Genomic DNA, 27,614 nt, shown 5'->3' on the forward strand with positions numbered 1-27,614 from the left:
AGAGAGGAGGGGGAACTGGCTGCCTGGACTGCCTTCTTGACTGAAGGACAGCCCCGGCAGCCAATAGCAGCTGGAGCGAGGGAGGAGCTTCCTCCCTCAACTCCAGTTGCCAGACAGCGAGATTGTGGTGCTGCATTCAGATGCAATGCTGCCACTGCAGAACCGGAAGTTCATGTGGCAAAACTCACTACAAATTGAAGGTACAAATCAGAGTCTGGGGAGGGAAACCACAGGTCAATTTTTGGGCAAAACTGCAGTTGCACACATTCAGATGTGCACATGTTGAAAGCAGAGGCCCCTTCAACTCCGTTTTTGTGTTACATCCATTTGAAAGACATCTGGATCAAAACGTACAGTAACTTTCTTTACTGAGGATCAACACCCAACCCAGTATGTCAAATATCTTATTGTATATTGCTCTGACATTGCTCTGTGAAGTGCCATCTACTTTGATGGTGCTATATAAGTAAATAAAATAACATCTCTGAAGATTTACATCTCTTATCAGCCAGTTGTGTAAAAGAGCAGGATTGTGCAAACCTGAAGCAAACAAAAGCTGCCATCATTAGCACTGACTTCTGTGAAATATCATATAACTCTAGAGAAACAATTGCTTAAAGGAAATTGATTGTTAAAATGGCATCAAAAAGCCTTGTCATCCTTTTAAAATTAGGCTTCGGAGAATGTGTTTCAATTCTGCAATAGAGATTTTCCATTAATATATATTTATTTTATTACATACTCCTTCGTTGTCAATAAATGTAGTAGACAATCAACTGAACAGCAGAGGGGGAAAAACAATTAGTTACCTGGCCTTTAATTTCTTGCACATTAACATTGAATGGTCAAAATAAGAGGTTATTTTGGAGTGATTATTATGATCGTAATCAGGCCTGACACTTGTGACACTTCAAACACGCAACCACCAACAGTTCCTTTACCATGAAAGAGCTCCCAGCACAACACATTTTAATAGTCAGAAGAGTTGTGAATTTGCAGCTTTGCACAGCAGGTGTAGCAGCACATCTTTGCACCCCTAAATACACATGCTCATCTAATCTGACAGATTAGACAATGGCACAAAACAACCCATCACTAATGTTTAAACAAAGACTTCATCTCCAATGAGGCAAGGCTTTCCCCCCCTTTTTTTACTCAATCTAATGCCACTAATAACTTTTCCAAGTCAAAAACAATGTATATTTTCTTAATGAAAACCAAACGGAAGCGAGAAAAGGGCTTGCTGACATTTTAAAAATTTGCTTTCCCTTCTCTTTTCAATATTTACCTTTGCATCATCCTGTAGAAAGGTTTTGTTAATTAGTTGCATCTTGTGTGTGCTGCTTGTAACAAAGACAGCATAGAAGCCCAGGGACTATTCTGAGGGAAGATTAAAAATCCATCAAGCAAGCGAGATATGATTTTAATTTTTTTGCTTTAAGATTGTTTATTGAAAATAACAGCATTTTTAGATAGAAGCATAAACTTGAAGACTTTTGTCATTGCAGCCACCTTGGTATTTTAAAGAAAATATTTTAGAAATAAATAAAAACAGAAATATCTAATTTTCTGTTCAACTTAGCAATGGAACATTCAAAAATGGGCCTAAGATATGTGCATATATTTACCATGAGGGATGAACAGGGCATTAATGTACTCCAGAGGGTTATTTGGAGACAGCTGCACTTATCATGAATCAGGAAAGGGAAATAGCAGGCCTGGTGTGCTGTAGGTCAGTTACAAATGTCGTCTTGAGAGAGCTATACATCTCTAGCATTACTCCGGCAGCCAAGTCTCAGAACACCCTTCTAACATCTTCCTATAATTTAAAGATTATGTAAGGTGTGTAGCGAATGTGTTCGACAAAAATATTAATTTAGAGATAAATCCCGTAAATGCTCCAAAGAAGCAGCTTCTGTAGAGCGGGATCATCTTCTGGTGCACTTCAAATAGGAATTGCTGCTAGTTTTGTCAACAGTAGGAGGTCGTGGAAGCCTGCCAAATAAAACAAGGCCTTTCTCAATAAAATGCTTTCAGTTCTATGTCGGCACTGAATATCTTCCTGTACTGTTTTATGACTGATATATAATATAAACTTGGATATATTGTCTTCTGCTGACAATTCCTTGAGTCAGAAATCTTAATCAAGAAATTGAATTGGGATAAAAAGCAATTAATCACAGTTAACTCCTTCTGGCAGGTCCCAAAACATGTTCTGTTGTTGGTCCTGTAGATTTTAAAGGCACTATCCAGTCTTGCAGATGTTTGCTCCCACTGTGAGATTGATGGCTTTCAGAATCCACTGTTTACATGTGGAAATTTGAAGCTTTTAAGAAAAGTCACAAAACATATCAACATTTTAATTACTATGAAATGTAAGAGGATATCATTGTCTCCACTATTTAAAATATGGTGCAAACTTTTAGCTCTAGGATGCTGTTCTCTTGGTAGCTGGGCACAAGTCTGGTTTCTTTCTGAACACTATTACGAACTTCTAAAATATGGAGGAGAAAAATTAATGGAAGTTGTGTCAATTTTTTAATTTGTTTCAGCTAGTATATCATGAGATTGTGCTACTCTTTCCCAAATGAAAATGTACCTTACTGCATGCAGCATTCTTGTTTCAAAGTGGCTTCACCTATGGAAATGCTAGATTTTCACTAACAGAAATGCTAACAGATCCACACATTTGGATGCATTTAGGTTCCATTGTCATGGAGCACAAAGAGTCAGTTCTGATATCTAGATTTCTGGACAATCAAGCTTTTGATAGCAGATATTCTATGAAAGCTTATTTATCAGGTGAAAGTCCTCTTCAGAAATGTTAGTGTAATTGTGCCCCTTTTAAAAGGAGCATTGTTATGGAGAAATAGCCTGTTTGCAGGCTAACAGAAGAAAATGAAGAAACCTGAGCGAAATATTTCAGAGAAGAAGAATCCAGGACAGAAGGAACAACACTCTTTTGAAGGGACAAAGATAAGAACAGGATGGATATCAATGTATCTTTTATCTTTTGCAGGTGCCAAATAATACAACATATTTTTAGCTTTTCCACATCACCTGTGGGATAGGGTGTTTAATTCTTGATTATGAATTGATCTTAATTGATTGTTTTTATTCTTGTACCTTGCTCTGTGGGGAAAGCACTGGGAAGGACTACATTTCCCAGTGTTCCATACACAACTTCCTGCCCAGTTTCCAAGACAACACCGGGGCTTCCACAGCTTTGCTTCAGTGTAAGAGTCCTCCCCAGTGCTGTGCACAGACCACTGTGCATGGACAGCCACTGCCTCCATGCAGGGCCAGGACAGGTGCAAATGATTTGGCTTTGACACTTCTTACAAGCCAGATGTTTGCATACTCCTACCAGGTAACTCATTAGCCACCTAATGGCGCAGCAGGGGAATGACTTGACTAGCAAGCCAGAGGTTGCCGGTTCGAATCCCCGCTGGTATGTTTCCCAGACTCTATCGGGCAGCAGCAATATAGGAAGGTGCTGAAAGGCATCATCTCATACTGTGTGTGAGATGACAATGGCAAACCCCTCCTGTATTCTGCCAAAGACAACCACAGGGCTCTATGGCCGCCAGGAGTCGACACCAGCTCAACGGCACACCTTTACCTTTACCAGGTACCTCAGATTGCAGCAGCTTAATGGTGAATTTCTAGCACTATACTTAAAAGTATAAATGCTTTCAGTTAGTGTGCTAAATAAGCTGCACATAGTTCATTTTGTGTCTTTAAAACAGTAAAGTAACTTTACTGTATGTATTATATAAATTTCAAATCTCCCTCACATTTCCATTTAAAAAATAATAATATTTTTTACATATCTGTCATGAAAATCTATAATGCCACAGTACTGGACTGCTAAGAGAAAAAAATTGCTATCTTTTGGTGCATTTTTGAATATAAGATTTGGTGCATTTTTGAATATAAGAACTCTTCTGGAGAAATGGAAGAAGCTGTTGGAAGATGATTAAAATGTTCTCAGAGAGGACATTTCCACCAAGCCATATGTGTGGAACCAAATGTAGATAATCATATGTAGCAAAAAGGGGTTTGATTCGAATTGTCTCACCCCCTTTCAGTGTGCAAGGCTGCCATGTCTTGGGGTAGTCATTCTCATCCTCTGTTCATGCCCAACCTATGGAGCTGTTGTGAGGATGAATTAGATGAGACTTGTAAAGTATTCTGTACCCTAACTATAGCACACATATAAATAATCTGAAATCTGTTAGTTTAATTCAGTGCTGAAAAGTGTCATTGCCTTTCAGGAGTAGCATATGTTTCACATAAACTGATGCACGTTTTAATTCACATAATTATACATTCACAGGCCTAGAGAAGATCATCCATTCCAATCCCTAAGACATTATCTTCCATGCATTACGAAGCATACATATTACATATCAACCCCCATAACATTAACTTACATCATCCTAATTATAGAGTGTCACAAAAGAGCACCATCAAGGTATGCTTAACAACATATTGTTCTAGAGCAGGGCTGCTCAACTCCAGCCCTCCAGCTGTTTTTGGACTACAACTCAATAAACCCTAGCCACAGCAGTCCATAGCCAGGGATTATGGGAACTGTAGACCAACATCTGCAGGAGGGATGAAACTGGGCAGCCCTGTTTGAGAGTGATCCTAAATAACATAATGAAGTCATTCACACAACTGAAAACTGTGTCCGACCCAGGTTTGGGAGCTGTGTGTACTCCCAATTTTCAGTTGTGTAGGAAAGGGAGGAGGAGGGAGAAGTGATTATATGGAATAAAGGCTGGAGTAAAAGCTGGTTAAGACAGCTTTTCCTACTACCTTAGTCAAATACTGGGTATGAAAGCTGGGTAGGACAGCACTGTCCTACCCAGCTTTTCCTCCTACCTTGATTCTACACAGTCATTTCTTCCTCCTCCTACCTAGTTGTTTGCACCCCCACAACTGAAAATGGGGAGCACACACAGCTTCCAAACCTGGGTAGGACACAGCTTTTGGCTGTGTGAATGACCCCAATGTATGCTTGAATTGTATCTTTGTTGGCAAATATGGATATCATATGATCACTAAAATTATGTAGGAAAACTGAAGGTCAGTTCATGCTATCCCCCCCTCCCCACACACACACACATTAGTGCAGCCAAAGGCCTTCTTCAGCCAGATTCATGTTTGGTACTGTGATGTTGGTTTGAACAGGGCTGAACACAGATACAGCTAGCAGCAATTTCCATAATAACCACAGCCTTGTGATCATGAGCATGTTTGTGGATGAGCCTTGTGATCATGAGCATGTTTGTGATCGTGAGCCTTGTGATTGCCTTGTGATCATGAGCATGTTTGTGGATGAGCCTTGCTGCTGACAGGTAGTAAAAACGGAATGAGCCCTTTTTCACAATTGGAGAAAGGGCTCTAAAGGGGCAAGGGGAGGAAGATATGAAATGTTTATCTTCACCTGCAGATGATCCATTCCCTCTGGCTGGGCGAGCAGATTGCTTGCCCATTGCAAGTTGCTACTGGCAGCTGGGAGGTTTGGGGGCCAGGAGGCCACTGGAACTCCTGTAATGCACTGCATAAGTGTGTGGTGCATTCTGGGGAGAAAGGCTCAGTTCAGTTTATTTGCAGTCACTGACCAGAAAAATATATACGTACAGTCCAAACAGTAACAATAACTAAGCCAGGTATTCATAAACCTCATAAAATCTAACTATACAGGTACTATCTTACTACTAATGTCAACAAGGCAAAACTTAGCAACTGCATAAGTGATTTTGTCATCTCTGTCAGATAAAAGATAACTAATATAGAATTCATCCGGGTGGTCAGGGTAATTTGCTGTGCAGCACCAAGACACGGTCATTCTGGGTACCCTCGCACCCAAAACCTGGGCTAAGCAGTGGGCTCCCTAAGCGGTGGGCTCCAAGTTTGCCACTGCGCGGGCAGCACACACACACTAGGGATGTGCACAAATCAATTTTTTAAAAAAATTGATTTGTGCTCCAAACAAATCACCCTTTGTTTTGTGCCGAAATCTATCCCCCACAAATCACCCCAGATTCGATTTGTATTTGTTTCAATTCAATTTGTATTTGGACCAATTTGGATGACTTAACAATGTCCTAGTGGCACCGAATTTGGGTGGTGGGTAGGTCCCTATGCATGCCACCTACTACCCAAATTTCAAGGCAGTGGGACACTTGGTTTATTTTTAATGATCTTGTTTTAGTTTTTACTGATTTTAAACATTTCTGCCATAGGAAACAAAGGGGATTCAAAATTGTCATTTTTTAACCCTAACACGGATCCCCAGCTTTCATTTTTTAAAAAAAGCTAAGATCTAGGCTTTGTAGAAGTGGAGTTATGGAGCAAAATGTGCAGTCATTCTTTTTCAAGTGTTTAGATTCTTTGGTGTATAATAATGTTTTCTCATAATGAATCCCTATGAGGATTCATTATATGCCTTCATTTCTTCTGTTCATTTTGACTATCATTGTACAGTACTAACACCACCACCCCAGACACACTGGGGTACTCAGTATTTTTTTTAGGTATTTTTGAAGTGTTTAGATTCTTTGGTGTCTTCATTAGACACCTTCATTTCTTCTGTTCATTTTGACCCCACTGCTTTGCAGGTGAGGGTGGGGAATTCATGGCATCTCATGTTCCGACTACCCTCCAAGCCACAAACCACTGGTTACTCAGTTTTTATTTTAGGATTTTTTTAGGTGTTTAGACTCTTTGGTGTGTAATGAATCCTCATAGGGATTCATTATGAGGAAAGGTTATTGGACACCAAAGAGCCTAAATACTTTGGGGGGGGGGATCCTAGAACATAAACTGAGTAGTACCCCACTGCCTTGCGGGTGGGAGTGAGGTGTAGGTGGCACATGGCAGTTGACAGTTGGCACTGCCAAAAGGACTACCTAAATGAATAGAAGAATGGAAGGTGTGTAATGAATCTGCATAGGGATTCATTGAAGGAAAGTTATTATACACCAAAGAATCCAAACACTATTGAAAAATAGCGACCACACATTTTGCTCCATAACGCCACTTCTACAAGGGCTAGAGCTTAGCTTTAAAAAAAAGGAAAAAAAGCTGGGAATCTTGGGGAATTAATAGGAGGGATCTGAATCTCAAATCGATTCTAATTGAATCAGGTGCGATTCAATTTGTACCCGAAACTAGCCAGTGGATCACAGGGTGATTTGTTTTGACTCTAAATCACCTGAATCAGCTAGATTCGGGTACAAATTGATTTGTTCCCAAATCAATTTGCACATCCCTAACACACACAACCAAAACCAGGCTGGGCGTCCTTAGCCTGGTTATGGTTGCGTGTGTGAATAGCTTCATTGTATCATCTGACCCTGAGTTAACTGGGTAAAACATGTACATGGACCTAGAACTGCAATTACCTGTATAAATTATGCAGGTAATATATCTACACTTGTTATTCACCTTGTTTCTCATATTATTTTCCCTTCCGGCATATGTGCCATAACTAAACTATTCACAAGCCTTGTCTTTTTGTTTGGCTTTTGTGATCATATTATCAGCACAGGCTCAGTCATATTATTCCTTTTGTATTCTATGTACTGGTCAATGACCATAATAACGTCTATCTTGTATCCTATAAAGTTGCAGGGAAACCTTTAGGGAAACTTTTTTCTGCACTGTTCAAACAAGAGACTGGCTGTAACACTTCTGAAGGAAATTTCCAAACTGGTCATCCTGACACTAATAGGAAGCAACCAATGCTATGCAGAGATATTCAGATTGCTGGGGGGAAAGTTAAAATGGGAATACATTTAAATGTTTTCACAGGTTAGCCAGTTTGAGAGGAGGTGGGTGTTTAGACAGAGCTCCATCACAACTATGCTTGTTTTTGCCAGCTAACTTTATGACTTTGAAATGTGTTTCTTCACCCCTCTTCACTGTGTACAGAAGGTGACAATGAAACGTATTTTGTTTGTTAAAAATGATTGCATTAAGTGCCTCTCCTCCATGCCATGTTGAAACAGGAATCAACCAAGTCTTGTGTGGCGATGTGCAAATTTGCAGGCAATTTGAACTGATTTGGCTCTTCAGAAGGTTAAGGTAGTTTAATGGTTGAAAGCACATTGCTGCACAGAAAGCTACAAAAAGTCAAAGGGTTAGCGGATTAGGATTTCATTTCCTTTTAGCCATTGCCATGTCTGTTTTCTGTCCAAACTGTTTCTTGTTCACATTTAACCCATGCTTTTAAAGACAAGAGTGGTTGCGAACTTGTGGGCCTCGGGCTTCATTTTAACAAGCCGTCTCTTGCACTTTGGCGCGTAATTTGTCATAAATGTCATAGGTCAGGATGTGTTAGAAACCTACAGCCAGCAGATGGTCATTATGACAGTGGTTTATGTTTCAGAAGCAAAAAGATGCTTTGTGATATTTACTTGAGTGTGTGAATATTGCACCTCTGAAGAATGTTTTTGAGATTCGATGTCAGAAATAAGTCTTCAGTTGTTAACTTTTTAGATAGAATCGACAGCAGACAAAAAGAGGTACTCTGCTCATCCTACTCAGACAAGAAGCCCAATGTGAATCACATTTATGCCTATGAGTAAACAGCAGAATGTGCCTTTTATCTTAACTATAAATTTACCGAATGAACTAGTTCAACACTAATTTTTAGTAAATAAATACTCATGTACCTGAAGTTCAGCAAAACCTTGGTTGACCTAAGGGTGCTCTCTTTTCAGCTTTTGTAAAGCTATCTTTGTATCCTTTTAAAGAGAAAATCAAGCAGAAATATCATGAGAAGATCTGGTGCCTGTAGCAGAGGATTCCAAAATAAAAATATTAGGGGATTTTATTTATTATTATGCTTAGCTTGTTTTGGAACTATAATACTTCCAAACTACTGCTACAACACATAGTTTGGTGTTGTTATTAAGAAAATGGGGCACAAAATATTATGAAATTATTGCAGATAATTGCAAACATGTCTATGGATTTATAATTCATGCTCAATATCCTATTTAATTTAGGCCAAGAGAAGAGTGCAATAAAATAAACACATTTCCATGTATGTACTATAGATGTGCAAACGATTCGAGCTTGAATTGATTTGAGCTTGAAACAAAATGCCCTTAAAATAAAAGGCCTATTTCAAGCTTAAAATGAAACAGCCCCATTTAGACTCAAACTGTTTCAAGCACCATTTTGAGGCCTGTTTTTCCAGAGAGACCTGATCTACCCAACCCCAATTGGTAAACCCCAATTTTTCAGGGGAGAGCTAGTCTACTGATTGAGGTCGGTGGGTAGACCAGCCCTCCACTCTGGACTTGGCAAGTTGGCCTGTCTCAGAGGACTGGTCTACCTGGTAGACCAGTCCTCCAAGGTGGGTCAATGTGCAAAGTCCAGAGCGGAGGGATGTCTACTCACCGCGTGAGGCAGGTAGACCAGCTCTCCGGACTTAGCACATAGATAGGCCCGCCTTGGAGGACTGGTCTACCTGATGACCCCAATTGGTAGACCAACTCTCCCCTGAAAAACAGGCCTTGAAATAGTGCCTGAAACACTCAAAACATTTTGAGGCTGATTCGTCAAAATAGTTGATGAATTGATTTGGAGATTTTGATTCATTTTGAGCTTGAAACAAATTGCAAGTTCCATTTCATGCACATCTCTAGTATGTAAAGTAAAGTTGTACCATCGAGTTGGTGTTGACTCCTGGTGACCACAGAGCCATGTGGTTTTCTTTGGTAGAATATAGTAGGGCTTTACCATTGGTACCTGCTTTACCATCAGTATAGCACCCAGAGAAGGCAAAGCTAGTGGTATGAAGTTATGCATATTAATATTGAGGTTAATTAAATAAGTAACCTCAGTAATGTAGAAGAATTTTGAAGATGTAGCTACAGTGGAACTCTTATCATGAGAAGTTGGACAGTTGCTTGTAAGCAACAATCCAATTATAAACATTAAATATCAGCAGGTGGTGGTGGTGGGTGCAAAATATTTCAGTTAGGAGCCCTATTCATTTTTCAGGTCTTCTATTGTTCCTTTCAAGGCCATTTGGGTACATTTCTGTTCATTTGGGACACTTTGGAAAGTCTGGGTTTTTAGTAGTTTTTGACACCACTACTTACCACATTTACATGGAAGTAAGTTTTATTCATTTCTGTAGAACTTTACTCCATATTGTATGCTTATATATGCTGGCACACACACACACACACACACACACACACACACACACACACTACTGGTCAGTGCTGATGCAAGTACTCAGTACACAGTACTCAGTAGTAATACTGTCAGATGTTCCAGAATGAGAGAGGTAGTTATGTCAACATTTCATGATAGAAGGAGTTGCAGGGAGGGGGTTACCTAATAGGCACTTTTGCCTCTCCTTGCTTAATAGCATGAAGTAGCAGCTAAAGCCAGTCCAGGCAATGCTTAAATTGCAGCTCTTTTTCATTTTTAAAAAAATTCTAAAAAGAAGTAAAACCACTTTCATATTTGCTACACAATATTCAAGATAATAGCTTGTTCCTTTATGAACAAGAAGAAATAGGCCAAACATAGCCGACACTGAAAACTGAGAAATACTTTCTACACTATGCACTGCTGCACATAATCTCCAGACAGCTATGTTGAAAAATCGCAAACAACTATCAGAATACAAACTTGAACACGAGCTGCAGCTACTGAAAAATGCCAGGGAATTAATATTTTCCGATCAAAATCTTTCTAAAGCTGTTGCTTGTCCTTCTGCCTTCTTCGGTGTCTTTTTCAGGGTAAATTTTTAAAAATAAGGAATACACAAATGTCTAACTTGAAGCTCATGTGAACTGACAATGTCAAATCATCTGTATTTATACTGATCTGGTTTAACCACCGATTTGAGCCAGGTCCATTCACTTCTACAACTAGCTTTTACAAACATCTTTACAAATTGTGCTGGTTCAATTAATATTATGCAAACATATAGTCATACTATGATTAACTTTTCAGTTTGGGTTTCATACTACCTCCTGTGTCTAAACAGGATTTCCTAAAAGGGCTTTGAGAAGCTGGCAGAATTTTATACAAATGCAATTAATGTGAAAGCATAAGACTGCACTATTTTAGAAGTATTCCCAGTAATAAAACATCCACATATTAGCTTTGCTGACTACTAGTAAAAAGTAGCAGTCATGGGTTCTTTCTATATATATAGCATGAAGACAATAAAATGAAAGTGGTCCCAAATCATAGAGGCAACATAATAGCTATAAATACTTGAGTGGGGGTGGGGGTGGGGTTATATTGAGTGTATTGGTTGGGTGGCTATTAGCTTGTTTCTGTGATGGTAAATTTCTGCATAGTTCACAATGCAGCAGTATAGGCTGCACCACTGTGAGGGGATACAAAAGCATCCCAAGCAGCTCCACCCTCCATCATTCTCTTCCTGGACACCACCCCTTGTTCACAAAACCCCTTTCAATTATACTCTTTGTTGGCAATGTTTACTTTTTCCATAGAACTCTCCCTCTCCCTCTCTCAATCTCTCCTCCCCTCCCTCCACACACACACACACACACACACCCGCCCTGCTCTCTTTCTTGTTTCCAGTCTTCTAGGCAGCCAGCTAGCGGGAGCCAGAACGGAAGGTAAGGAAGGAGGAAGGGTGATCCCAAGCAAGACCCAAACAACCTGCGTCAAAACTTAAAACTCTTAAAAGCTGCAGCCACAACAACACTAAGTTTAAATAAGATGCTTCCACCACATCGGTAGCTGTCATGTTGCTTCTCTCTCAGAATAGATCTCAAATGCCCTGTATCTGACATTAGTCCCAGCCACATGATCCCACAAAGTAGTAAGCATTTTAATTTTTTTTTTCAGTATAGTTCCCCTTTCTACAGTTTTAACGGTATTTTCCAACTGAGTGTTTTGAGACGGGCGAGGTTATTCATCAGCAACAAACAGCAGCAATGAAGGAAGCTTCCACTGTGCTCTGTTGTCTCTGGGTTCCAGAATGGCTTCAGCTTTTTGCTTTGTACAAAAGTAGTTCATTCCTTTCATGTCTGAGATACAATATAAAGTGCATGTTATATTATACTACAAAACCTGACAAACATATTCTAAACTGACAATGCAAGATGAAGGCAGGGTGATTCATAAGATTTTCATGTACAGATTTTCAAGAACAGGATTACAACGATTAAAAAGAAAGAAAAACAAACTTTATTTTAAGAGCTTTCTTTGCTATGTACTTGGGCAAAATTAACTGAGGTATACAGTAGGTGTGAATAGTTTGATCATCAGGAGTCATGTGTCACTCACATATATGTCACCTGGAAAATATGGAAAACAAGATATCCACCAGCAAGGCTGAGAAGACCCCATAAGGTGCTCAAATCTGTTTTGTGTATTTCCCAATACATAATCAAATACAAGCCAGCAAAATGTATCCTGTACATATAATGAAAGTATTTCTTATGAAGTAGTATCCTCTATAATAAAGAGCTTGAGTCTGATCCCATGTCCCTGCGGCGGGGGAAGCAGAAAAGGGGAGGCTGACGGTGGCGGGGGGGCCTTGCCCAGCCGGGGAGACCGGCCGCGGCATGGAGGCTGACGGCAGCGGGAGGGGGAATGGCAGCGCGGGGCCCGGAGTGCACAACTCCCCTGCCGGGAACGCAGTGGGCCCCGATACCAGGGGCAGAAGGTGAAAATGAGGGGAGCGGTGGCTGACCAGCAGCCGGTCGCAACAAGCGGCAGCAGTGGCCATGGCAGGCCGCGTGGCGTGGCGGGCCCGCCGCGGCCGACATCGGACCCAGTCGCCGCTTCCTGCTGCTGCTTCGCCGCTGCTTCCAAAACTGATCACTGTTAACTGTTTGCCACCTGGGAGGAGGAGCGGAGGGCCAGTAAGAAAAAAAATGCAGGGGGAGGGGCAAGAGGGAGTGGGGCAGGGGGAGGGGCAAGAGGGAGGGGGGCATGGGGAGGGGGAAGGGCAAGAGGGAGTGGGACGGGGGGAGGGCAAGAGGGAGTGGGGCAGGGGGAGGGGGAAGGGCAAGAGGGAGTGGGGCAGGGGGAGGGGCAAGGGCAAGAGGGAGTGGGGCAGGGGGGAGGGGCAAGGGCAAGAGGGAGTGGGGCAGGGGAAGGGGCAAGGGCAAGAGGGAGTGGGGGAGGGGGAAGGGGGAGGGGGAGGGCAAGAGGGAGTGGGTCATGGGGGAGGGGGGAGGGCAAGAGGAAGTGGGGCATGGGGGAGGAACTCTCCCCTACTAGTGCCCGTTATTTTAATGGGCTTGAAAACACTAGTCTATACATAATATGCATATTTGTCATCTGAGAATTCTCTTCAGAACTGTCCTTTTAATCCCAATTAAAGTAATTTTGTACATTAACAAATATTAACATTTTCACTGAGGAATAGCCTTCATTGTTTTGTGCTTTGATTCTATATTTGATTAAACCTAACAAATCTTTAGATCAAAAGATTATCCTTTCAAGGGTATCATCTCAAGTGTTTGCAAAAATGAAAACAGGCTTACAGCAAGATAAACATCATAAAACTAATCAACAGATACACCATATATACTATGTAATGATAACTATCTGTCTGACATAAAATAGGAATATACAATAAAGAAAATATTTCTTTTCTGGATTAGCATTCTTTCTAAACTATTCATACCTTGTTTTGGAAAATTCCTCCCATCTCCCTGATGTATAGATAGACCAGTATATTGTAGGGGTGGTTTTTTTACCAGGAAAGCCAGGTTCCCTATGGATGGAAGAGATTTCTAGACTAATTAAAACTCTTGGAAGCGCAAATTCACACACACACACACACACACACACCACACTCCTTGCAAAATCCAGTAGCTATGGCCATAGCTCGACAGTAGAGCATCTGCTTTGCCTGCAGAAGGTTCTAGATTCAGTCTCTGGCATCTTCAGGTAGGGTTGGGAGAGATTTCTGCCTGAATCCTTAAGCCGCCTTCGGACATCACAAGAAACCGGAGACAACTATGCCAGAGGTTCAGGTTTGTGGTTGACTGAATGTGCAAACATGTGGTTCCGTAATAAAAGCAATCTGAGGTTAACAACCACAAACTTGAATTGTCACCCTTGGTTCCTCCTCAGGCTGCTGCCACTTGAAAGTCCCTCCCTCTCTCTGTCCCCTGCTGGCTGCTGCAGCTGTCCTTCATGAGAAGGAGGAATCCTGCACAGCCAGCCCCCCCCCACCTCCAGTCTCCCAGAGTTCAGATCTGATCATCTAGGAGTGTGACAGGGGAGATGGGGGTATCCTGTTATGTGCGAAGGTGGCCTTAGAGAGCCATTGTCAGTGTAGAGAATGAGCTAGATGGACCAATGGTCTGACTCAGTATAAGGCAGTTTCCTATGCTTAGCAGAAGTAGCTAAGTAGAGAACCTAGTGAGGAAGGCATGTCAGGGAGAAAGGAAGAGGTCAAAGGGAGGGAGGGAAATGGTCTTTTCTGGTCTGTGCTCTGCCCCTCCACAGCAAATTATCACAGCTCCTGATATTTTGATATGTAAAATGCTTTTATATGCAATACCTTTATTGGCAATCAGCTGTGTACAGACACAAACACATACACAGAATAAGCAATGACAGCTTGGTAGGACAATGGAACAATGAAAAGACCACTGTTTCATAACCACCACTGAGTCAATGATGTTCCCACAATTTGATTCTGCTTTCACAAGAAAGAGAAATGTCTGAAATGAGAGCTATTATATGACATCATAAGAACGTAAGAACAGCCCTGCTGGATCAGGCACAATGCCCATCTAGTCCAGCATCCTGTTTCACAGAGTGGCCCACCAGATGCCTCTGGGGAGCCCACAGGCAAGAGGTCTTTCAGGGCTCCATCCCATCTCCGATGCTTTTTAACATCTACATGAAAGCGCTGGGTGAGATCATCAGGAGATCAGGAGCAGGGTGTTATCAATATGCTGATGACACCCAAATCTATTTTTCCATGATATCATCATCAGGTAGTAGCATAACCCCACTAAATATCTACAGGCCGTAATGGACTGCATGAGGGATAATAGATTGAAGCTGAATCCAAACAAGACAGAGGTACTCATGGTAAGGGGTCATACTTTGAGGGACGTGATAGATGTTCCTGTCCTGGATGGGGTTGCACTTCCCCACAAAGGAACAGGTACGTAGCTTGGGAGTGTTTCTGGACCCAGGCCTCATTTAGGCTATGGCCAGGAGTGCGTTCTATCAACTTCAGTTGATTCAACAGCTGCATCTGTTCCTTGAAGATAATGATTTCAGAACTGTGGAACACTGTAACCTCTAGGTTTGACTACTGCAATGTGCTCTACGTGGGTATGCCTTTGTAGGTGGTTCGGAAACTTCAGTTGGTTCAAAATGCAGCAGCTAGATTGGTCTCTGGGGTTTCTTGGAGAGACCACATTATGTCTGCCAGTTGTTTCTGGGCAAAATACAAAGTGCTGGTAATTACCTTTAAAGCCCTAAACAGCTTAGGACCAGGTTACCTGCCAAGAAATTAGGACCAAGAAAAGGAAGTACTTTTTTATACAACACATAATCAACTTGTGGAATTCTCTAACAGAAGATGTGGTGACAGCCAGCAAACTGGATGGCTTTAAGAGGGGTTTGGATAAATTCATGGAGAAGAGCTCTATCAACAGCTACTAGTCTGAAGGCTATAGGCCACCTCCAGCCTCAGAGGTAGGATGCCTCTGAATACCAGTTGCAGGGGAGTAACAGCAGAAGAGAGGGCATGCCCTCAGCTCTTTCCTGTGAGCTTCCCAGCAGCACCTGGTGAGCCACTGTGTGAAACAGGACACTGTACTAGGTGGGCCTTGGGACTGATCCTGCAGGGTTGTACTTATGTTCTGGAAGAGCACCTTCTTTTGCATGATCCCCACTGCACATTAAGATCATTGAGAGAGGTCCTTCTCCTGATCCTGCCAGCTCGTCTAGCAGCAACTTGGGAGCGGGCCTTCTTTGTAGTTGCTCCTGGGCTGTGGAATGTGCTCCCTATAGATATCTGTGGCCTAACATCTTTGTCAAGTTTTAAAAGAGCCCTTAAGGCACATTTTTAAAAGACTGGCTTTTAGTAATCTTTGAATGTTTTAACTTGTTTTAACTCACTGTCGTTTTAATCGTTTGTTTTATTGTGTTTTTCTTGTATTTATGGCCATGAATCACCTAGAGCCTTCAAAGCCAGGCAGTATACAAATAAAATACATAAAATAAAATAAAATAAAATAAAATAAATAGCTGCATTCACTTGTTTCAATGATGAGATGGAAGTCCTTATGTGCTCCTTTTCCTTTTCTTGTCTGTCTGTCTGTCTGTCTGTCTGTTTGTTTTATTTGTGCTTTCCTTTTTGTGTTGTGGAAAAACTGAATTTAAAAGATTTAAATAAATAAATAAATAAATAAATAAATAAATAGCTGCATTTAAGCCACTGAAAAAAGCTGCAGTACATTTAAACCGGTTGTAAACCGCCCAGACACATAAGTTTTGGGCGGTATAAAAATATGAAAATAAAATAAATACATAGCTAGCTAAATAAATAAATAAATAAATAAATTTAGTCACTAATAGGTATAGATTTCATAAGGTTTATGAATACCTGGATTATGTTATTGTTACGGTTTGGGCTGTATGTATATATTTTTCTGGTCAATGATCATAAATAAACAAAACTGAACTATTTACAGATTACTTAATTTGCTTGAGAAATATGAGTTTCTGCTGGGGTATAGCATCTCCATTTTGCAGCCCTATCTACCAGCTGAATGTCATGTTTGAGTTTCTCAACAGAGAGAGGCCTGCTTCACAGCAGAATGCTCTCATAGGGCAGAGTGATGGAATTTTTCTTTTCCTGTCACCACTAAGGGGGTTCCCCTATGGTGAAGGGAACGAAAAGCATGATTTAATGTTCCAGAAGGGTGGAAAGGGGGCTCAGAGCTTCAGATGCTGCTTTCTGAGTGGGCAATTTCACTCTTTGTGGCAAATGGGATGTCCCTATGGAATTTACCGTATACTAGCTTGAAAAGAAAAGGATTAAGGCCCTTTAAAGGATGGAAATGTAACAAAAGAAGCACTTTTATGATGTAACAGCATAAAATAAGGAGCTCCATTGTGCAATTGATTGCTAAAGATCTTTGAATTGAGCAGCATACATTGTAGGCCTTGTTCCCTGAGGGTTTGGAGGCTTGTACAAAATGATATGTCTACACTAGAAAAAGAGTATAGCTCTCATTTAGGGGCAAATAAGAGATTATTGGTTTGTTTCTACATCATTTTTTCCACACCTACTGAAAAGTGGCCTGTAGGGAGATTATACTCTAGTGAAAGTTGCTGCTAATTAAAACAAGTAATTAGTGTTCCTCCAGGCTTTGCGGTTTCACTCACTTTTGCCCGCCAGACAACATTAGTTTAAAAGCAATCCAATTTCTAGCAATAACAGACTGTAAAAAAGTCATTTAACAAGTATATAAGTGTAAGGTTACAGTTCAGGCTTTGATTTATCTCTTCCTGGCTATTTAGAAACACCATACCAAAGTTTGTGAGGGTGTGGAGGAAGGCAATTAAACATTTTTAAAATATATTTTTTAAAAAAATTAAAATCCATTAAAAGCTAGTTCATTTACAAAGATATCTGAGGCTGTAAGAGGCTGTTCTAAAACCACATTTAGGAAGCCAAAATTCAATTTAATGCAGTTTCCTTAGAGCAGGCCCTCACTTAGCATTTTGTAAACAGATCATTTCATTAAGTCCTTTTGTTCTGGCTCCTGCATCTGCTGAAATGGAGACTTGTTATTGACTCTAACTCTCCTTGACGTGAATAGAAGCAGTTAAGTTTAATGTATTACTGCTTTACGCTGCCATGAGACAAACATGATTATGTATATGTGTTGTTGTTTATCCAAAGCTCTTTGTAACCTGCATAGATTAATCTGAAGGTTCAAATGTTGCTTTATCCTTAAAAGGGTTATGATAGTAAAGAAGATATATACCTATAATGGAATATTGGCTTCTGACTATGCGTTTGTTTATGATGCTATTATCATTTCATAATTGGCCAACGCTGACCCTGTGATCCAAAAATGTTTTACGTTAGATTTTGCTATGTAGGAATATATTGCAGAATATGCACTAGAATTTTGCTTTGCATTTGAATGCACACACTATTGGGATGTTTTACATTCCAGATGTTTACTGATTCACAGAGTGTGCAACCTGCAGATCATAAGCAATAATCCTGGGTCACAATCCACTGGTAGCATTTTCTGCTCAAACTCAGTTAAAATTGGTGGCAGTGTCTCAAAAACATGTCAGAATTGTGCCGGTGATGGTATATTCAGGCATTTCCTGCTGTTTGAGGCGGCGTGGGGGTGGGGGGTGATGCTGGGATTTTTCACCTGTTCAGCCAGTGGACACTGATTTGTTGGTTTTTTTAAGCCTGGTTTACTAGCATTCCTCGTGAAGAATGAAGCCAGAAGAAGGAAATATGATTCCTGATAAGGTAGCAAAACATTTTACACAGAACAGAAGATGGTTTAGCAGTCACCACTAGAAGGGCTGTAATACAACACAAAAATGTCATTTACAACTGGATATTTTTTCCCCCAGCCAGATACCACTAGAAAAATCTCTACAATGGGACATATTTCTTTCACAGCCTTCATTTTAGATGAAAAGAGACTTTGCTATCGCAAGGAAAAAAGGTGGAAGGAAATCTCTATGCCTAATCATTTCACTATTTTTTTCACTCTGTCAAAAGATTTTGGAGGCAGTTTAAAGAACATTATTCACCACCACCAGTGCTTTTTTCCCCAACCAGGTATTTATGCAATATCCCTGTTCATGTTCATTCTAATATTAAAAATGTGGGAGGGTGGAATTTTGTAACATAAATATGGCATTTTACATAGTATCTAAAAGCATTACTTGAGGGAACTGTAATAATTTTGATCAGTTCTAATAAAAATAAGGACAATGTAAAATTATATTCTGGCTTGCTTTTTCCTCCCCCTCCCCTCTCTCCCCCAGTAGACCTTGTATAATACATATGGCATTAGTTTGGTGGGTCCATTCTAGAAAATCCTGAAACTCTTTTGTATTATATTACATTTACTGTTATTGCCAATTGGCATGGTTCATTCCGGGGTGCACACAAAAGTATTTTTGCTTGCTAAAAAGCCCTTTTTAGGAAGCAAAAATCACTTTCAGTTATTCAAACACTTATTTCAAGGTGTAATCCACTAGGATTATAGTATAATCCAGAAGGACAGTCACCTCAGCAAGCCTCTATAAAATTAATGGGAGCATTTCCATGCTCTTGAGCAGCTCCCATTCATTTTGATGAGGTCTGTTTTCATCGCAGGATATCTTACCAGCGAACTGTGCCCATAGTTTCCACTGATCCAGAAACCTGCCTTTATGCTTTGTATTGATGTATTCCCAGCTACTGCTCTAGCAGAGCAGCCCTTAGGGCACCAGAGGGCAGAATCTGCTGTGACATACATGGACACTAAACCCTTTATAGATGAGCTCAAAACTGTACAAGGCTGTATAATAGCTCTAATTTTATGTAACAAGCAATATTTGCACAGCAATTCCATTATCAGGCAGAAGACTATTTTAGAAGTAATTTAGGAACCAGAACAGTATTAATGCTGAGTCTGAGTAAAGAGCAATCCCTTTCGATAATCAAGATTCTTGTCCTGCTGTTTTTGTTTCTGTGCTGAAAAAGGTTTTTTGTCCTGCTTTGTAGATGATTTTAATAATTATTTCATATTTCTGAAAATATAACTTCACTGTAAAATACCCACACCATATTTAGATGTATGTTTCTAATGTATATATGTTTCTAATTGCAAGGGTTTTTCTTTTCATTTAGCTGATGTAGACATTCATGACTGCACACACTGCTTTCTTTCTAACTGCTGCATGCAGTGGTGTTCTTACCCCTGGACTTCAGGGCCAAAGACCAGGGCCTCCACACCCCCTGGGGGCCCCCAAATACTCTTTTGTCTGTCCTTTGTGGTGTGGTCACTGCTTAACTTTCAGTGGCTCCAAAGATCTTTATGTCCAGGCTCGAAAATTAACTAGGTGCACCCCTGGCTGCATGAAATCTATTTCCTGGTTCCCAGACTGAATACCAACATACTTGGTCAGATATGTGTGATAGCTAGGACCCCAGTCCAGCATGGGCACTGCATGCACAGAGAAGATTGCCTGCTGGATCAGATACTGCAACTATAAGTCATCATTTCTGAGGGTGCTGTTTTCTTTATCTGTTTCCAGTCTCTCCTCCTCTTGTTTCTTCTGCTCTGTTGAGCAAAGCACATCCTCTCATCAGTCTCAAAGAGGTGATCATTGTCAGACAGAGCCAACCATCTGTTGAGTGGGTAGGCACATCAGTCCACAATCATAAGAACAGAAGAACAGCCCTGCTGGATCAGGTCCAAGGCCTATCTCGTCCAGCATCCTGTTTCTCTCAGTGGCCCACCAGATTCCTCTGGGACACCTACAGGCAAGAGATGAAGGCATGCACTCTCTCCTGCTATTGCTCCCTTGCAACTGGTATATAGAGGCATTTTGCCTCCGAGGCTGAAGGAGGCCCATAACCATCAAGACTAGTAGCCATTGATAGACCTGTCCTCCACAGGTTAATTATGTGCTATGCAGAAAAGTGCTTCCTATTCTTATTCCTAAACTTCCTGACAATCGGTTTCACTGGATGACCCCTGATTCTAGTGTTGCCAGGGGTGGGGGGAATGATCTCTCTCCACACCATCCATAATTATGTAGACCTCAATCATGTTTCCCCTTAGTCATATTTTTTCTAAACTAAAACATTCCAGGTGGTGTAGCCTTGCCTCTCAAGGAAGGTTCTCCAGGCCCCTGGATCATCTTGGTTGTCCTCGTCTGCACCTTTTCCAGCTCTATAATGTCCCTTTTCAGATATGGTTAACAGAATTATACACAGCACTGCAAATGTGATTGCACTGGAGATTTGTATAACAGCATTATGATATTAGCAGTATTAATTTCAATCCCTTTCCTATTGATTCCGAGCATGGAACCAACCAATGCTGCCTGCACATTTTTCTGCACTAGAGCATATATACTTTTAACTCACAGTAATGGTAACTTACTCAAGGGAATTTATATTCATCTTTCAGCAAAACAGTTGAAAGTATTGGCCCCACAGATATATCTGAAAGGTAATAATATGGTCCCACAATAAAGTAGGGTTGCCAATGATGGACTTTTATAGAGGACATGCAACTATTTTGGGGACCAAACAATTCTTTTTGTTTGTGTTGTGGTGTCTGAAGTTTTAGGGAGCAGCAGCTGGAACATTTTGTTCACTTCTAACACTGCTCTTATGAGCAGCTTCTCTTCCTCTGTCTCCTTCCCCTTCCTGCAGACCATCTATCCTGGGAAGCCAGACTGGAGGTTCTTCTTTACTGGCAGGTTGCAGAGACACATGATGCAGAAGCACAGAAAGGTGAGCCCGGCCAGTGCATTTTGTTTCCTTCATGTGGTGGAGCTGCTGGTGGCAGTAAGAAGTTAGCAGTTAGCTAACTAACTTTATTCATTTAGCAGTTAGCTAACAGGGATGTACAAATTGAGTTGTGACTGAATCAATTTGACTCAGATCTGGGTGATTCAAGTGATTCAACCTCTAATTGAATCACCGTTGAGGATGCTTACCAGATGTGATATCGAACTGAATCACCCTTGATTGGAGCTCAAAGTGATTCGGTGATTCAAGCCTCCATTTTGTCCCCAGCAATCTCCATTTTCTCCCCTCCAACCTTCTGCAGTCACTGCCGGGGTGAATTTTTAGGAATTTTTATGTGTGGATTCTCAGTTGTGAAATCCCTTCTTCAAACAGATTCTCTATAAATCCCTTCTTTATAGGGGATTCCCTAGGGGATTCCCTATGAAGAAGTCTTTTCACAACCGAGAATCCACAACACATAAAAATTCCTAAAAATTCACCCCTTTGCCCGATTCATTTGATGATTGGGTGGTAGTTGATATCCATGGGGCCCTGTCACCCTAACACATTTTGGTGCCCCCCACCCTTTAAAAATTTGACCAAACTGATTCAAATTTGAATCAAATCAAATCTGAATTGACCCAGATTTGAAGGCAGCAGATTTGACCTCAAATCAGATCAGGCTGAATCAATTCTAATTTGGATCACATTGCAAAAAATGATTTGTGCACATCCCTATTAGCCCACTAAATTTACTCAATTAGCAGATACCCCTGCTAAATAAGTAAAAATAGGCACCTTTTAAAGTGGTGAATCTCTTCTGTTTATCATGGGGAAAGCAACTGGCCCTATTCAACCCCAGCATAGCAGTCCTTCAGTGGCTGATGCTGGTGTTACCTTGTGTTTCATTTTAAATTGTGATCCCTTTGGGGATGGGGGAGCATCTTATTATTAATATTATTATTTCTTTGAAAACCACGGTGAAACCTGTTGAAAAGTTGTACACGGAACAGTCCACGGTGGTTTGGTTTGAATTCAAACCAAATTCAATCCAAACCACCAATCCACAAACCAGTTTGTTAGAACTGGCCAGTGGTTCAGTTTGTGCTGTCCAAATCTAGTAAGGATTCCCTTTTACAAGCAAAGGGGATCCCTAACTATAAAGGGATTCGAGGGGCAGGCGAAAGGGCACATTATCACCAGCAGCATAGCAGCAGCTCCTCAGTGACCGTGGCTCTGCGGTGGCAGCCTCTTGACCCCACCAATGCTCACACACACACTGCGGGCTGGTGGGCAGCCCAATTCCAGCCTCCAGACATGCACATTTGCAAGGTGATGTAAATAGCCTCTTCACATGCACGGAGGTAACACAAATGGCATGTGCAGAAGTTGGAACTGGATCACCCACTGGACAACAGTGCAATTGGGAAGCACCAGTGGAGCCGAGAGGGACCACTGCTGTGGAGCTGTGCTGGCCAAGGAGCCACCACGCCACCACCAGTAATGTACCCTCTCATCCACCTCACCCCCCACCCCTTGAACCCCTTTTTAGTTAATCCTCTCCTTTGTTTGTAAAGGAGAATCCCTTTACAAGCATAGCTGAACTGGTCAAACCATGCCGGACTAGTTCAATAAAAAACAGGCCCGGTTCAGTTTGAATTCTGATCGGCCAACTTTTGGAGGGGGGGGGGGGCTGTTCCAGTTTGAGCTTGAACCAGTTGGATCAGGCTCGATTCAAAGCAGTTCTGCACACCCCTAAAAGTGGTCTATAAACATTTGTAGACATAGATGACAGCAAGCAAGGGAGACTGTACATGCACCACTATGCCAGGAAACAAAGAGGCTGGCTCAATAGCTAGCTACCTCAACCCAGGAGGTGAAGTTGCTGGCCTGGCTGGGGAGAGCAGCCTGGCTGACTTGTGTGTGCAGTAAAGCTAACCACGAGATGAATTTACAGTTAAGAAACAGGGGGGCCTTGAGAATTCTGTATCTAGACAGCAGACTGAACAGACATACAGTTCACCTGGTCATCAGCTTCATAGTGGTGAGCAGTATTTATTATCAAATTATCCAGTCTTAATCAAAATATGCATATACTGTATAATACCAATAAATATATGCAAATTTTATGCAAATTGGAGGTTTTTTATAAAAAGCTTTTGGAGCCTTTTGTGTGTGAAAAGTGTCCTTTATTTCCACTTTTTGGGTGGTGAATGTCGACTTTTTTCACCATCTGGACCTGGCAACCCTACAATAAAGTTGTTGTCTGTCTCCTTCAATGACACAAACGGGCTATGAAATATGTCAGTTGCTATCTACCTTTCATATGTTACTTGATGCTAAATCACTCATTGTGATTCCTGCATACCATTTCCAGGCTAAATTTGCAGAACAAGTGATGCTGAGGCGTTTTTCATGAGCAGCCAAGCTCAAATGTAGGCAGCCTAGCCTGGGCTTAGCTGTCCGTAAAAACCACCAGGATCTATGTGGATCCCAGTGGTGCCATGGCACCAAACCCAGCACCAAAGCCTAGCCCTTGGCCGAGGTTAAGGGCACAAACGCACCCTTAACCCAGCTGCTGAGATTGTGTGTCAGCACAGACTGCATGCAGCTTGTATTTGACACAGAGAGCACCTGTCCCCTGGAGCACCTGTCCCCTAGAGGAATCCCCCAGTGGACCACCCTCGGCACACAATGCACTGTGGGATACCCGGAGGCCAGAAGAACAAGTCCCAGCCCCACAGTGATCCGCCCTCACCTGCACTGCACATAGCAGTGTGGATCATGTGGGAGCATGCGCCTGTTCTCACCAAGCACAGGATTATCGTCTGGAGGGGGGGCAGGGGGGAGGCAAGATTTGTGAATCCTTTTCCCCGCCCACCTGCCCACCTGCCTGGTAGGTTGTGTGAATGGCCCCATTGTGGCATTCTTTGTAATGTGATAGAGCTTGAATTGTTTTGAAAACAGGGCAACCCTTGTTTCCTGGTTCAGGGGAAAACACCCTTTTACAAACAGAGAGCATAATGCTACTTCATATACAGGTTATTTCAGATTCCAAGGGAACAGCGCTAATATAATGTGACATGGTAACAATAATAACTTTCAGCTTCTGCACACTGCTTCATAGGTGCAAAAGGCTAATTAACCTAGTTTAGGAATGTGGTTTTTCTTTATGTTTCGTTTTTTAAAAACCCCAACAATATAGCATCTTGTGTGTATTTACTCTTGTTCTCTAGGTTAGTGTGTTGCTCATTTTTAAAGAGCGGATATCTTAAAACAGACTAATATTTATATTAGAAGTAATATCACTGGAACATAGGAAGCTGCCTTATAAGGAGACAGACCATTGGTCCATCTAGCTCAGTATTGTCTACACAGACTGGCAGTGGCTTTTCTAAGGTTGCAGGCAGGAGTCTCACTAAGGCCTGTTTTAGAGTTGCCAGGGAGGGAACCTGGAACCATCTGTATGCAAGCATGCAGGTGCTCTTCCCAGAGCAGCCCCATCCCCTAAGGGGAATATCTTACAGTGCTCATACATGTAGTCTACCATTCAAATGCAAACCAGGGCAGACCCTGCTGGGCAAAGGGGACAATTCATGCCTGCTACCACAAGACCAGCTCTCTTCCCCTGTAAGGTTTCAAGCAGGAGTCTCTCCCAGTCCCAGCCCAACTAGGAGATGCTGCCAGGAACTGAATGTTGGATCTTTTGCATGCATAGCAGATGATTTTCCACTGAGCTACCACCCCATCCCTTGAGAGGGATATCATAAAGCATTCACCTTTTTAAAAAATCCATTTATATATTTATTTATTTGTCACATTTATATCGCACCCTATATAAAAAATCTCAGGGCAGTTTACAATCAAATCAAAAGCTAAAAATCATGTAAACAGATTAAAGTTATCATAAATACAACTTTAAAACTTTAAAACATCTTAAACTAAAACCCTGATAAAACAGATGTTTACAAAAGTCAACAACCAGCGATGGGGAGATTCTGATTTCATTCGGGAGTGTGTTCAGAACCTTGGGGCAACCCTAGAGAAGGCCCAGTTTTGGGTCAACAGCAAGTGAGCCAGCGGCAACTGCAACCGTGCCTCCCCTGATGATCTTAATAGGCAGTGGGGTTAATGAAGAAGAAGGCGTTATCTTAAATATCCTGGGCCCAAGCCTGGGAGCAGATGCAGAAAAACAATGAGGAGGCCTGCAGGCCTCAGCTCACACCCCTCTTAGCACACAGACTACATCAGATTCTGTAATAACCAGGAACCCAACTCTTAAAGATATAGCAACCCTTCTACTACTTATTCCATATTCACACATTCCATATCAGCATATTCCTGAGGGGGGGGAGTACCTTGCACATGTGTAGAGTTTTGTTCCCTGCCAATTTAACTCGTCTCTTCTTGCTTTTGGTAGGCCACAAGCAACCAGACTGAAGAAGTCAAGCAACTGGAGTGGACAGCTAAAACCTTGTCTTCCTGAAGGAAAAGAATACCCTTCTATGATAGCAGGACCTCTCCGGGAGCTCTCAGTGTGTCTGTCAAGATTACCTCAGTGAGCTGCTCTGTTAATAGGTGTGTTGTGTGACTGAAGAGGAAAAGAGCATGTGATAGCACAATTTAACTGTTCTCCTTTGCTGCCCGAAAAAATACCCAGTAATGCCAGTGCAGCTACTTCCTTAGTGCCTTTTTGAGGTCAATATGGGACTGACTTCTCATTATAATGATAAATCTAGAAAGAAGATTTCTCTCTTCTCAGAGCTGAATAATTTTGTTCCTGAGTATGATGATGTGATGGTACTTTCAACTACAAATGTTTCATGTAGCCTTGCCCCCTCAAAGGTCTCCGTGAATATCATGTTGGATATTTTATCACTGTATTTATCATAACAATGACAACTTCATGTGACTTGTCAGGAAAGGGGTAACCATCAAGGGCGGAGACACCATTGAGCAGACAGGTTCAAAGAACCGAGGCCGCTGCCAATCAGGGGGCGTGCCTGGCGCCCCAGCCACACCCACTGCATCTGACATCAGATGCAGGGGTGTGGCTTAGTTCCCAAATGGGGCCTCACAGCCCCGTTTGAGAGTGAATACCAGCCAGCACTGTGTTCACAGCGTGGCCAGGAGCTGCTCTTCCTCCCGGCCACATTGCGAACGCAACACTGGCCGGTATTTGCTCTCAAACAAGGCTGCGTGGCCCTGTTTGGGAGTGAAGCCATGCCCCCTGTGTCTGGCATCAGACGTAGGGGCATGGCGGGGGGCACCAGCGGGAGGAACACAGGCCCCCCGCTGGCTTCCTCCGCCAGTTGTAACCATGTTCTAAAATGATTTCATCTTTGAAACACTAGTGAACATTGTGAAGAGTAGCAAGGAAATTGGTGGAGAGTGTCTTTCTCTGGGAAAGGAAAAATGGTATGCTAGATCAGGGTCTTGAATTCTAGAAGAGCCTGGGCTATTCATATTATCCATCACTTCTTACATCAATTAACAAAATACAACTTATGCCTGACTTGAATTTTAGAACTGCACAAATGTTCTTTTGGAATTGCACATTTCCCCTTAGAACTGCATATTCGTCTGGTTGCATAGTAAATAAAAAGTCTCTTAAAAGAATTTTAAATATTACTTCCCCTGCCCATGCCTTCCAGTTTTGCACCTATCAATTCATAATCTAGCACTTTTGTCCACTGAAATGTGCAGCTAACTGAACTGTACTATGTCCTATATTTGAAATTTTGTCTCGACTATGCATGAGTTAGCCCTCGACTCAGTTTATATTAAATGCTACAACTGCAATATATTTAAAGATAGATACATTTTCTGTACCATTATCTAAGTCAGAAAGTCCTGGATCAAAATTAACAACAGTCAAACTTCACTTTTAACCTGGACTTAAGGGCATTCATTTCTGCTCATGCTTGTAGTGTACACATAAGACACAGGTTCCAGAGGAAAGATCTCAAACAAAGCACATTATACCCTGTGTTAAAACATGTGTTAATGCCTTACATAGACTCATAGCAACATATTTAGTAAACCACCAATTCCTAAAGCTTCAAAAGAAGTAGATTGCAGGTTGTTGAAGGTTAGATAAGACAACAATTGC

General features: G+C 41.6%; 1 protein-coding gene and 1 long non-coding RNA gene across 13 annotated transcripts in view; one reads left to right on the forward strand and one right to left on the reverse strand.

Annotated features, from left to right (window-relative positions):
* LOC128346792 (uncharacterized) overlaps positions 1 to 26,056 on the forward strand; it is a 102,891-nt gene extending 76,835 nt beyond the window's left edge. For 7 of the 11 annotated variants that reach the window (XM_053300482.1, XM_053300480.1, XM_053300478.1 and 4 more), the window contains 4 exons: positions 18,619 to 18,829; positions 20,296 to 20,537; positions 21,425 to 21,505; positions 25,923 to 26,056. In XM_053300482.1, coding sequence (XP_053156457.1) covers positions 18,619 to 18,829; positions 20,296 to 20,537; positions 21,425 to 21,505; positions 25,923 to 25,988 — 600 coding nt within the window. In that variant the 3' untranslated portion in view covers positions 25,989 to 26,056. Of the gene's footprint in view, positions 1 to 18,618; positions 18,830 to 20,295; positions 20,538 to 21,390; positions 21,506 to 25,922 lie in introns of all 11 variants that reach the window. The other 4 variants (XR_008317198.1, XR_008317197.1, XR_008317200.1 and 1 more) reach the window with 3 other exon arrangements.
* On the reverse strand, positions 1,333 to 25,974 carry LOC128346796 (uncharacterized). Of its 2 annotated transcripts, none has more exons than XR_008317204.1 (5): positions 25,861 to 25,974; positions 13,661 to 13,750; positions 8,691 to 8,762; positions 5,456 to 5,591; positions 1,333 to 1,995 (listed from the first exon to the last, which is right to left on the reverse strand). It is a non-coding gene; the product is annotated as an uncharacterized LOC128346796 (long non-coding RNA). The 2 variants fall into 2 exon arrangements; XR_008317203.1 differs by having other exon boundaries at positions 1,333 to 2,494.
* Positions 26,057 to 27,614: the final 1,558 nt, after the last annotated feature.

Source organism: Hemicordylus capensis, chromosome 2, assembly GCF_027244095.1.
Source record: "Hemicordylus capensis ecotype Gifberg chromosome 2, rHemCap1.1.pri, whole genome shotgun sequence".
NCBI lineage: Eukaryota > Metazoa > Chordata > Lepidosauria > Squamata > Cordylidae > Hemicordylus > Hemicordylus capensis.